The following is a 13541-nucleotide window of genomic DNA, read 5'->3' on the forward strand; positions in this document are numbered from 1 at the left end:
GCGTGATGAATTTGTTACAAGAAAAAGCTGTCAAAGCTAAATGCTAATCCAACAAAATAACTATGCTAGATGCTACATGATAACTAAGGTGTATGCTAGATTACTTAGCATGTGGGAAGGTTATCAACCTTAATATTAAAGAAATAAAAAATAAAAATCTACTGTAATCTAAAGGGCCAGTTTTACTGTCAGGCAAATGTCACATTTTGAAAAAAAGACAACTTATAATTTTAGATAAATATCTACAATAGGAAATTATTACTATAGTTATTAAAAATCCACCGTTTTTTCTACTTTTAGGATTTAAAATAAAGAAATATAAAATTTAGTAAAAAGAGGAATAATGTCTTTTCATGCATTGGACAGGAAACAGATCTAAAATTTCATTTAGTGTCATTCTTTGTGGAAATTAAATTAAATGCAAATCCGAATTAGTTATCTGGTTCTCTTTAATTTTTAATCATAACTATTAACTTTTACTGTGGAAAGCCCAAAGAGCCACTTGCAAACTTATCCTGCTGCACAAACTAATCTGAAACTGGTTTTAATTTCTTCAAAATTAAAAAGTCTGATTAAAGAGACGGGTCTCTCTTTTGTGTTTATTTGCCAACGCCCAGGCGCTCCACCTCCCTGCAGCAGAGCTTTACCTCTTGATTAAATCAGATTGCTTCTGTCAGAGGATTATCTCTCCGCTTTCGGCCGCCTCCAGGTCACTGAGGAATAATGGGGCTGTGGAACGTCTTCGCTTCCATCAAGGACCGAGCAGAAAAGTTTCTCAACGAGAAGAACGTGGTGACGGATGTTCTGGGGAAGCTGGAGGAGAAGACGGGAATCAAGAAGAAGGTCATCGCCCTCGGTAAACCAGAAACCGTTCAGTAATCTGGTCTGTTCAGATGACGGTTCTGTATTACGGTTCGTTAGGCGCAGGAAAACCGGAACCTGAACATGTCAAACAGCAGGTTAGACGGTTTGAAATCCAGTGTTTCTGAACCGACTTCAGGAAGACACTTTACAACTCAGCCTGCTAGTTGGGCTACATGCTAAATAAGCATGCTAGGTGGATGCTTATTTTGGTATTGATCCGATACCAAGTATTGCCGATACCAACACTTTTTATTTAGTTTACTGTATCGTCAAACTTCTGAGCTTCAGCAGTTTTTGTAGATTTGTGGCAGGACAAAATTTGGACAGTTTATAAATACTTTAATATCATATTAGCATGATCTGTCAATTTTTCCTAGTTAAAGAAAGTGCAAAAAAAAAATCATCATTCAAGAGCAAATCAAAAGATAGAGCTGAGAAACTACAATACAAACATTTTTAGCTTCACCTGGTTCAAATGATTCTATTAAGAACCTATTAATTCCCAATAATTAATTGGTTAAATAAATAAAAACAAACAAAACAACCTTGCACTGCATTGACGTTCAGTCAAACAGAAAAATTCAGTTTTTCACATGTCGACGTTCAAAGTGTTTTTAGCTGCTAATATAAATGGCTTTAATGATGTTATTTCATTTTAGGCAATAAAATGTTTCAGCATCACGTTACAATAAGGCTCCCCTTATAGACAGCTAATAAATAGTTAATAAATGTTATTAAGTCAACTATAAAGAATTTATAAAGCATTAATAACTGTTTATTATGCATTAAGTAAGGGTGAGAATTAGACTGTATGGTAAAAAAAATAATACAATTGCTTATTGTTCTTTCAATGTATCTGAAATGTTTAGTATAGCAACTCTAGATTAAATATATAGATCTGGCTCATTATTTGACAAGAAACCAGTAGATTTGGTCTCCTCACCTTTAATTAATGCATAATAAACAGTTATTAATTATTTAGAAAGTATTAAGAGCTTAATTAATGACAACTATGAAGTATTTATTAGCTTTCTACAAGGGGAGCTTTATTGTAAAATGTTTATTTTAAAAAGAGTTGAATTGTTTATTTGCATCTTTTATGTATTTCTAATATTGTATAAAAGAGGCTGAAGTAGTTAATTGAAAAATTGGTTTAATATACTTTAAAAAAAATCTGATTAATCGATAACTAAAATGATCGTAATAATCCTAACTGAAATTAAAAGTGAAGCCTTTAGGGCGGTCTTTCTGACACTGCGCCCCCTGGTGGTGAGCAGGGTACTGCATGTAAACGACCGTTTATTTGCAGTCAAAGTAAAAAAAAAGTCCAAAAGAAAAAGTGCGGTGTTCTGTTTATCTGCGCTACCCTTAAACCCGTCCTACCTCGCGGCAATGCGCATGCGCACATCGATGCTACGTCACAAACTGATTACTCAGCAGATTTCTTATAAATCCGTCCTACCTGTGGAAGTTTTGTTTCATGTGTTTTATTTCATCGAAGTTTACGGTAAGCTTTATTTAATTTATTTTATACCTGGCTTTCATTAAGCTGCTGTATTACTTCATGTTTTTACTTTACATGACAGGCAGCTTATACATTTATTTATAAATGGCTTTAGTTTGCCGTCTGCAAAGTCGTTACTACTGTAAACAAGTCATAGTTTGGTGGTTAATCAGGACAAAATATGTTGTTTTGGGCTATTTTGTCCCTATATTTCAAAATATTTTAGTTTAATCACACGCTTTTTTTTATTATTAAACTTTGCTAAATAGATGTGGGACTGAAGCGGTGTAATATTAGTGTAATATTAGTGTATATTAATCATATTCTACCATTTCAGGAACACAATGACCTTCGCAGTTCGGTGACACATTGTGGCTGCATTTGATAAAGTCTGTTATGCAACGTATTAATGCGCAAAAAAAGAGTTGCGGTGATCTGATGTCTGTGTTTAATTTAATTCCAATAAAAACGCGTTTCCCTTGTCTGATACTGTTTTATTCTTACAAACACCTTTGTGTTTAAAACATTTTTTAACAGGTATTATATTCTAATAAAGGATTAGTGCATACATCTACAGCTTTTCATTTTAAACAGGTAGGATATTCAGAAGAAGGAAGTGATCTTCTTGTGGTTTCGTCATGGATATAAATTGTTCCAATGCTAAGCTAACCATAACTGCTAAGCTTCCACTTCAGTACCGTCACTCGAATAATGTTATCCAATATATATAACAATAACAACCTGCTATAGTTTTGTTTGTAAACATGACGGTAGCAGTTTTAGACGGGTAGCACCGACAGACAGTCTTAGCCATCTATCCGTGCTACTGTAGGAAAATCTGATGAGGTAGCTCAGATCGTCAGAACAGCAGCGCTACAGCTAGCTTACCAAAGGACTGTTAAAACAGCTATTGTTATTTTTATTTTATTAAACACGATTAAATACATTAGATAAGTACACATCTTTATGTTTTTGTGCTTCTAAATTACAAATGGACCTAAAATGTCACTAATGCACACACTTGGTAGTAAATAGATTATTTTTTTATTTCTGTGTTCGACATAATTGGAAAGCTTAGAATTTAACTTTCAGAATCTGTAAAAAACTCAAAACATCCTGAGTTCATAACAATAAGTGAGTTAAGAGGCTAATATTTCCACTTCAGGTCAGATTAAGATGTTGTTATTGCAGGGTAATTTAAAGTTAGTTTAGTGTTTGTTAAATGAGTTAAAAGTTTGAGAAACACTAGATTACAGAAATATTGTTTCCTTTTAGGGATTAAAATGTTTCTTATTTAAAAGCTGAATTATTTATTTGCATCTTTTAGTTAATTTCTAATGTTTAATAAAAAAAAAAGGCTTCAGTGGTTAACTCAAAAATCTAATTTTCAATTACTAAAATAATGGCAGCCCTAATTGAAATAAAAGCCTTTAAGGCCGGGCCGTCGAGGGAAACACCAGTAAGCAGGCAGCAGCGTGGCGGTGACGCAGCGATGACGTCACCGGTGCCAGGCGGCCGCTGCTCCGGCTCCGGGCGCTGACGCGGAGGCAGATTATCCCGGCAGCAGAGCAGGACGGCCTCCATGACTGAACAGCAGCGTAAGCTGATCAGAGGTAGGAGGATTTATGGTGGGACGGAGTTTCTAAAACTGTTTCAGCCTCAGAGTCACTTTATAATTAACAAAAAGTCTCTAAACTAACATGAAATCATCCCACAATAACACAACCTGAGATTAAAATACTAATCTCTCACTCAATGTTCTGTGTTGTTTTGTAAATGTGCAGAGTTGGGTTCTAACTACTTACATTTACATGAGTAACTTTTTTTTTTAATGTACCTTTCACTACTTTTTACTTTTATTATGAAGTATTTCTACTCTTACTTGAAGTTTTGCTACTCTGTGGATTTTCTACCCACTGAATGAAAAACAACCATTTTAACCAGAAATTCACCAAACAGACACACACCTGCAGTTTCTGTTCAAGTTTTATAACTTTTTCATTAAAAGAAACTGATTTGGAAACTTTTTTTTTTTTTTGCTTGATTTTGTTATTTATATGAATTATTGTTATTTTGGTCTTTAAAATACCAAAATTTCCACTTAATTTTATATTTTGGTTCATTTGATGATGTAAATTTTAAATATTGAAGTTACTCAGGACTTGAGTAAATGTTTTACTAAATATTTTTTTACTTGATGCTCTTAAACTCAAAGATTACGTCCCGTTAGAAAATTATCTTTCAAATAGGACATTTGTTTATTCTCGTATTACTGAGTTTGTCACACGACATTTTGCTCATATTATTCCAACTTTTTTTCTTACAGTATAACTTTTTATTGTGTCTGATTCTTATTGGTACTTTACTCTAATATGACTGTTTTTCTATTATTGCTTTTCTCTATTATTATTACGACTTTGTTGTATATGGCTTCATTTTCATGACTTTATTCCTGAACTATTAGAATTATTCTTGTATTGTGACTATTTTCATAATGAGCTTATTTTCATGTTATTATAACTTTATTATAAAATTATGACTTGTCATACAATTTTATTCTCTTATTATAGTTTATTCTGGTAATATGACTTTATTCTAGTACTACTACGACTTTATTCTTATTTTGACTTGCTGCAGTTCGGCTTTATTCCCTGAAAAGTTCCTGTTTTTTTTGTAATGTGTCTCCAGACGTCATTTGCTGTGAATGGTTGTGATATAAACTGGATGTGTCTGTCCAGGCGCCGTCTCGCTGACTGGACTTTACCTGATTTATGGATATGGAGCTTCGCTGCTCTGCAACCTGATCGGCTTCGTCTATCCGGCTTATTATTCGTGAGTTTTATTCCTCCGTTTTTCTGTTGATGCTCCAACAACATGTGGGAATGAAAGCATATAGAAGTGAGTAATATTAGCAGATGTATGTTTTAAAAACTAAATTTATGTTAGAATATTATATTATAAGATCTTATGGCAGAGTACTTGAGCTAGGATAAAAAAAAAAGTTTTATTATAAGAATAAAGTTATAATGTTTAGCAATAAAACAAGCTCAATCATTTTTATTTTTATTTTCTCTCCTTCTACCAAAAACTGGATGATTTTTTTAGAAGATTTTCATTCTGGTGTTTTGGTCTCAACCAGCCCTTATTTTGAAGGACAGTTTTGTTTACAGAGATTTCATAATTCATTTATTTGTTGCTTCTTGTTTATTCAGTTTGGATATTTAAAATGTCTTCCAGTTCCAGTATTAAATGTTCATAGACTCATAACACAGATGAAATAATATGAGAATAAAGTCGTAATACGACAATAAAAATTTATGACCAAAAAGTTGAAATACTGCAAGAATGAAGTTGTAATACGAGAAGCAATATGCAGAATAAAATATTACCAGAATAAAGCCGTACGACAAAAACTCGTAATATGACAAGGTTGTAATATTACGAGTTGTAATACAAGTCAAAATAATATAAAAACAAAGCTGAAATAATAAGACAATAAAGTCAAAACAATATAAAAATAAATTTGTAATACAAAATGTAATATTACCAGAATAAAGTGATGAGAACAAAGTCGAAATAATATAAAATCAAAGTCAGTGCAACTATTCTCATATTATTGTGACTTTAATATTGTGATCTTATGTTATTCTCATATTATTACAACTATTCTGGTAATATTGCTTTATTCATGTATTATCGCAACTTTATTCTCATATTATTTAAACTTTATTGATGTAAAACTTTATTCTTGTAATGAAAATCTTTTTCTTCATCTGTTAATCCGTCAGAGGAAATAACAGAAATAAACTTCAGTTATTCATTTTACAGGATGAATGTACCGTTATTAATGTGTCTGTGATTAAACATTACCTTTGCTCTGGTCCAATTTATTCACTGCAGTTGGTTTTCCTAATGAATATCAACTGAACGTTTTTGGTAAATCTGTATTTTATCGGATAAAATCTGCTGGATTTGATAGAAAACGTCAAACATAATTTTTTGTCAATCAGAAACGGATGTGGAAAGTTTTCTTCATTTTTTGCCTGTTGTTTCCAGTCCTGTCTCAGTTGGAACTTAAGTTCTGGTTTTCTGCAGAATCAAAGCCATCGAAAGTCCCTGCAAAGAAGACGACACAAAATGGCTGACCTACTGGGTGGTGTACGGCGTCTTCAGCCTGGGCGAGTTCTTCTCCGACATTTTCCTTTACTGGTTCCCGTTTTACTACGCATTTAAGGTGAGGACACACCCAGAGTTTTCAAAAAACAAAAATTGACATGACGCCGGCCCCCAGACCTCCGACAAACAGACAGTTATGATGGCAGAGGTAGAGGAACTCTACGCGATACGAAAAGCATTTCTGAGTTATTTTTGCCTTATCAGCAAACACTGAGGCAAAACATTTCTCAGAGTCGTACATCAGGTCTGCGAGGCTGATGGCAGGAAACAATGGAGAAATCATCGTTAAAATCAGAGTTTTTCTCAGCAAGAGGAAGAATGAGGAGCAGAAAGTCTCGTTGGGTGTTAGTGTGAACGCTGCGTCAGGTTAAATAATAGCAGCTTGTGAAAATCTGCCTCCAGGAAAATGCTTAAAGATAAACATTAGAATAAAAAGATTCTTAAATATAAATCTGCAGTTACTGCAGCACACGTTTTCATGCTGCCATAGAGCATTATTGGTCTTTGGTTTGACAATAAATAAGTGTAGTTTTGACAAAAAATTGGATGTTAACTGCCAGTTACCTTCGTGCTGACTAACATGTGGTAGTTGCCATTGATCAGTTTCATTGGACAGGACATGAGGTCGGCTGCAGGCCTTGATCCATTTATTCCAGACTCCGTTTGGGTTTTGGAAATGTAATAAATTGTATTCCACTCTCTAAACGCTCTGGGTAAAGGCTGCATGTTCCACATGGACCTTTCTTTCCTAACGAACTCTGTTCATTACAGCGTTAGCAATAACGAACTCTGGCAACGTTGCCTGAGGTTTGGTTCCTCCAGATAAGGGGCATATACTTAAATAGTGACCACCGACTGGTCAGTTTCTGACAAACCCACTGGAATGATTGGCAGGTGGCGTCGTGTCAGTTGTATCTTTTTGGGAATAAATGTAAAATTCAACAAAGTGTGGGAAATGGTTCTGGATGTTTTCCTGGTGTTTGTTTCCAGTGTTTGTTCCTGTTGTGGTGCATGGCTCCGATATCGTGGAATGGCTCCCAGATCATTTACAACAAAGTGGTTCGGCCCGTCTTCCTCCGGCATGAGGCCACGGTGGACAACATGGTGAGCGACCTGAGCGGGAAGGCCATGAGCGCCGCCGAGAACCTCACCAGAGAAGGTAACCTAGCACCAGTAGAAACCCAGGCGCTCCTGTTTCAGGAAGCTAACACTTCTTCTCCTTCTTCTTCTTGAGTTCTATCCACTCTGGTGAAGAACAAAACTCTGGTGACACCAATGCCGCCGGTCGCCCCGCCTGAACCGAAGACTTTACCAAGTTTAACCGGAGAAACGTCCAACGCTAAAGTTGCTCCGAGCGAAGAAGAACGAAGGGTAAGAAAATGTGTTTCCTCACTTCCTTCCTCAGATTTAAATAGCTGCTATGGTGGAATGATGCTTCAGAAAAACAGAGGACAGTTCCTTCAGTGCAGGAGAACATGTTTACTACGACGCATTATAGGGCCACTGTAGAAAAAATACATTCGTAGAATGTACAAAAAAAGTTTAGGATTAATCTGAGAAATTTTCTAGAAAAGACTTGGAAACTTCTGAGCTTGAAAAATTTAATATTTGCTAGAAAAACCTCAGAGGATTTTAGGTTAATCTCAGAAATTTTCTAAAAAGAAATTATTGGAAATTTCAGAGTTCAAAAGTCAAAAATGCTCAACTTTTGAAATTTAAAACTGTACAAGTTTTTCCTGAAAAAGTTGAGTTTCAAGAGAAATGTTCAACTTGTGAAACGTACAAATTTATATTATTATTTTTTTAATTTTAGAGACTAATCTAAATATTTTAGAGGGTTTTTTCTAGCAAATTTCAAAGATTTTTTTCCAGTGGGCCTGCTGTGGTGTTGTACATGCTTGTGGTTTGGGTTGGTAGATTTTACTTCTGCAGGGTTTGGTACTGACTGTAGAACTGCTCAACCAACCTGTAAGACCTTTTTTTGCGTGAATCTTCTAATCCCGACGTGTTTGTCGCCTGTTCCAGCCTTTTCTTGGGTGAGCAGATTGGTAAGTGAGCCGGTTGTTGGTAAAGATCCTGTTTTGTGATAAAAAAAAGAACTGGTTTAATAACAGAGTAGTTTTCTTCTCTATTGATGTTGAGCTACAGACTTCCTTCCTCCTCCTGAAAACATTTATTTCTCCTCTGTAGATCGTAACTCCAAATCCACCCAACTGGTCACAGAAAACAAAGGCAGGCATCATAAGCATTTCATTGATTAGCATTAGCATGTCAAAAACACCCTAAAAATAAATAAACTGATCAATGGCAGTTTAGCCGAATTATTTAACTTAAAAAATTAACTGAGTATCAACTGAAATAAATACTATTCCTATTTCAAGAAGTTACAGAATTTTATAGACAATGTATTAAAAATAACCACATTCCACTGTGGAGTTCCGTCCGGCGAACGTCAGAGTTATAAAATCGACACAAACGGGACCTAAAAACAAATCCTAGCGGTAAAATTAACAATCCTCAACAAAGGATCCAAACAACCTGAGTATCAAGCAACTCACCTTTGAATTTGATAACTTCATATCAAGTTTTCATCAAGTTTTAACTTGTAAACCGACCTGTGCTATGTCAAGCTAGCACTGACTTTGGGAACCACGCACTTTTAAAACAGCGCCCCCTGGAGGCTGGATGAATGAACAGGTTATAGACGCTTGGTGAACGTCCTCACTTCCTTTCCTGGATTATTTTACATTTTCGAAAAGCCCTGTTCAAATTTTAAAGTATTTTAAAATTTGACTTTCATGCTAGTAAAATAGAAAAATCTCCTTTAGGTAACAGTAGTTTAGAAAACAGCAAATTACTTGTATCGGCTGTTTTTCCCTTTAGTAGTAAACACTTGATAAGAAACATTTTTAAAAATCCACAAAATAACTCAAAATTTCTTGTTTGTGTTTAACAGTTGTTCAGATAGCAGCAGAGGAAGAGGAAGATGCTCCGCGAGGAAGAGGAGCAGAGATGTTTTTATCCTGAATGATCCAAACAGAAAGTGCTCCTTATGTCACAGAGACTCGGTTATAAGGCCATATTTTTGTAGAACGGTGATGAATTTAATCTGAATTTATGATTTGGAGATCATTTATTGTCTTTAGAAAATCAGACAGATACTGGAAGCTGCTGTCTGATCTACGAGCTAAATGTCAAAACAAATTCAGGAAAAAAATAAAAAATAAAATCCTATGACTGGAGGTTCTAACAGTTCAGATTAGAGAACTGAATCTACAAAAATGAACCAGTTCACTTTGAATTTCTGTTTCTTATTTGCCTCTGAAATGCTGTCAATTTATTTGACACTTTTTCTGCTTTTATTTTACTATAAGTCAGACCACAGAGGCATCCAGGACCTTTTTACTGAAAAACAAACTTTGGCTCATCCATTCATTGAACTCTGTTAGTTTACTTTTGAAGAAAGTAAAAATTTCTGGGAATAAACTAAAAACTTTTTCTACACCAGAGAAATTTTTTCTATTTAGTCCCACAAAATAAAACTTCGTGTTTTATTTCGTGGCAACTTTAGCAACTCTAATTTCACTTTAGAGTTGCTAAAGTGAAATTACTTCTTTTTTAGAAAGTAATTTTTTGTTAAATATATATATGAAATTTGTTGTTTTTAAATAAATACAGTTTATTCATATTTAAAGAATTTAAGAAAGGAAAACAAATGAGTGAAATGAGGATCCAGTTTTCCCCCAGGGGTTGTTAATATAGAATAGAATGGAATTTTTTGATCAACTTATTCATTGATAATTTTATTTTAAAATTTTATAAAGATGAATACAAAGAAAAATTTTAAACAAATTGATTAGAAAAATTGTTTTAAAAAGAACATTATTGGTGACTTTAGTGTCATTCTGTTGAGGGAATTGAATGCAATTACTGCTGTTTCATGAAAATCTGCATTAACAACAGAACAGAACAGAACAGAACAGAACAGAACAGAACAGAACAGAACACCGGTCCAGAAAAGCCCCAGACTTCCATTTCTCTGCAACAGCGCCATCTACTGGTGGGTAGAAGAAGAGCAACCCGGTCATATCTGGACTGATGATTTCACTCCATCGATAGAAAATATAGATGCTAACTTTTGCCAACAGAAATCCAGAAATATTTCAGGTGCAGCAGGAAAAATGGCGGACGGGGAAACATTGAACATTTACGAACACAGGAATAATTAAGTTTGATCAGATCAGTTTCTGCAAATGAATACATGTGAACATTTTGTTCAACTGGAAACCTTAATACTCCACTCTCTTAACCAAATGTCAGAGTTGAAGCTTGTCATGTTTCCTTTTTCTCAATTTAGAGGAAAAAAGTTCAGTTTCACTTTGAGTGAAATGAAATATTAATTTGTGATTAAGGGTTTAAATAAATGAGGGCGAACATCTACACATGAGAAAAGGTTTGGGTACCTGAATATTATTTATTTTCATCAACCGTTTTATTTTATTATTTTTTGCTTTAATATTTATGTTTTTGTAAGGACCCCCACAAAAACATCTCAAGAGGTTATCATTGAAATAAAATGAAATAAACATGCACTGCTTTATGTTTTACATTTATTTACAAAAACATAAAGAATTAAGCTTTGCACAAAAACAAATATTGAAAAAACTAATTAATATTTTCATTTTTTCTCACTTTTATTTTCCACTCTGATTTTTATTTCTGCACATTTTCTCATTTATTTTCGCGGTCAAACTGCTGACTTTAGATCGCAACACTTTTCATGATCAGAAACATTCAGGGACCATGAAGCGGGATTACAGGTGAGGTCAGAGGTCAGCCATCACTGTCTGTCTGGGTTTCCAGTAGCAGAGTTCAGTTAAAGAGAAGAAGAAGCGGCGTCTCTTTGGGATGTGCTGAGTCAGCAGACTTGACCTTTGACCTCCTCCACCGTCCTGTCCAGCTGTCCCCCGGCCGTCTGCAGCGCCTCCCTCTGTTTCTGCAGCCGACCCAGCGCCTCCTCCAGTCGGCCGTTCAGATCCAAATAGCGGCGGCTCTGCTGGAACCGCAGCTCCGCCTCGCTGTCCGCTGGCCGGGACGAAGCTAAACACAGAACGTCCAAACGTCCGGTCAGCGGGTCGGATCCAAACACACAGAACTTTTGTTCTGTTAATAAAGTGCATGTTCTAAATATATGTGACATACTTATGAGCATGTCACAATTAAGTATAATTCATTATCACAAGATTTAAAGCAATAATTAAAAGTATAAAAGTTGTAATTATGAGCATTAAAATTGAGTTTTAAAGTCATAATCACAAGATGTGCAGTTTGAAATTATAACTTTTATATCTTATGACTTTTATTCTCAGAATTATTAGTTCAAAACTGTCTTCCCATTTCTTTCATGGCGGATAAACCCAGTTTTCTTTTCCCGTGGAGAGTGAAATCCTCTTTTCTTTATCTTGTCTGATTGGGGAATTAATGATGTTGGATTTCTTCAGAAACAAAAGCAAAACAATCGTGTTGTTGCAGAAATGTTTAAAAAAAGAATTTGATACATGTCCTCTTATTTCTGTTAAGAGGTCCAGTTTAATTAAAAAATGAAAATGTTTTTAAAGGGGATTAATGGAACAGGTGATGGGAATATGAACCAACTTGTCTCCGGTGTGGACTCACTCTGCTCGGTTTTCTCCAGGATGCTGAAAACCGGGTCATCAGGAGCAGCTTTGTGGATGTCCTCCAGCAGCTGATCCACAGTGGGGAGCTCGGGTCGGCTGGGCAGAACCACCCGTTTCTTAGTTTTAGAGCCAATATTCATTTCCACAAGCAATGCTACACTTTCTCCACCTGAAATACTGAAGGAATAAAGAAGTTAGAAAACAGAGCCGTGCCTCCAGCTCCAGTAAACCTGGTTATCAAAATGATCTATTTTTCTCTTTATTCTGCAGAATAAAGAAGTCTGAATATTTTTTAAAGTCTTAAAGTAATTATTTATATCAAATATAACCAAGATTCTAGATCATTTTAAGCCAGAGTTAGTTAAACAAAAATCTATCCAGGGAAACATATCACCCCTGCAGCAATATACAATCCCTTTAAACCGCTAAAACACGAAAATCTATACAAGCTAAAAAGATAAATATTCAGCCGAATGATTTACAACGAAGTAAAATGTATTGTGAGATACTTTGAGTGTCGATAATTAACGTTACGTTAGGTGACAACAAATTGTAGCTTAATTCTGGAAATAATTGATTGAGGTTCTGGTTTACGTTGTAAACCGCCACAACAAGCCATGTTTTTCAGAGCTTACCGAGGTTTATGTTTATTGTGAAAGCTTTTCGACTCGTTTCGGGTCTGGCTCACTCCGTCAACGGCGTACTTTCCCCACTTTCTTATACAGAAAAACGAGAAAAATACATCAACACAAGTTAGCAACCACGTCACCGGAAGCCAAGGGTAAGCAGCCGTGCGTCATGGCGTCACACGCCACGTCACTGGTACGGTGAACAAGAAGGTGAGGATGTCTGCCATGATGTCAGAAACCGATTAAATCACAAGAGAAAAAAAAACAACATATTTTTGTATTGAAGTTGACCGGTTTACTTAAAAGAATAAAACTTTTATTTGTTTGTTTTTGAGCCTCTTATCTTGATTCACACCCTTACTAGCTGTTGGCAGTAATGACCCATTTTGTTTTTGGCCAAACGCCATTAAAATCTTCTTGAAGTTCTCTTCTGATTTTTTCAAATAAAAGATCACTTCGCACCAATATCTTTGTTTCTTTAAAACATTCCTTTGCGCTGATTAGACATAACATAATGACCATTGACAGGTGAAGTAAAATATTCTTTTTATCTTGGCAGCTGTTAATAGGTGGGATATATTAACTATTAAGACAATGTGATGACTAGATGACTGCGTCAGAGCATCTTCAAAACTGTAGCATTTGAAGGGTGTTCCTGGTCTTCTCTGGACAGCATCTATTGGTACAAGA

General features: G+C 35.2%; 2 protein-coding genes across 4 annotated transcripts; one reads left to right on the top strand and one right to left on the bottom strand.

The window, feature by feature from the left end:
* Positions 1–638: 638 nt before the first annotated feature.
* reep6 (receptor accessory protein 6) lies at positions 639–10046 on the top strand. Of its 3 annotated transcripts, none has more exons than XM_032571229.1 (7): positions 639–856; positions 5107–5200; positions 6464–6602; positions 7535–7703; positions 7779–7915; positions 8570–8592; positions 9501–10046. In XM_032571229.1, exons 1-6 carry the CDS (start codon positions 724–726, stop codon positions 8582–8584), a joined length of 687 nt encoding a protein of 228 aa, XP_032427120.1. In that variant the 5' UTR covers positions 639–723; the 3' UTR covers positions 8585–8592; positions 9501–10046. The 3 variants fall into 3 exon arrangements, with proteins under 3 accessions (XP_032427120.1, XP_032427121.1, XP_032427122.1); XM_032571231.1 differs by lacking the exon at positions 639–856 and adding an exon at positions 3805–3981; XM_032571230.1 differs by lacking the exon at positions 8570–8592.
* Positions 10047–10998: 952 nt separating this feature from the next.
* Positions 10999–13021, bottom strand: c9h19orf25 (chromosome 9 C19orf25 homolog). The gene is made up of 3 exons (XM_032571060.1): positions 12858–13021; positions 12221–12399; positions 10999–11644 (listed from the first exon to the last, which is right to left on the bottom strand). Exons 2-3 carry the CDS (start codon positions 12360–12362, stop codon positions 11463–11465), a joined length of 324 nt encoding a protein of 107 aa, XP_032426951.1. The 5' UTR covers positions 12363–12399; positions 12858–13021; the 3' UTR covers positions 10999–11462.
* Between the last annotated feature and the right edge of the window lie 520 nt (positions 13022–13541).

The sequence above is a fragment of the Xiphophorus hellerii genome, chromosome 9 (genome assembly GCF_003331165.1).
Source record: "Xiphophorus hellerii strain 12219 chromosome 9, Xiphophorus_hellerii-4.1, whole genome shotgun sequence".
Lineage (NCBI taxonomy): Eukaryota > Metazoa > Chordata > Actinopteri > Cyprinodontiformes > Poeciliidae > Xiphophorus > Xiphophorus hellerii.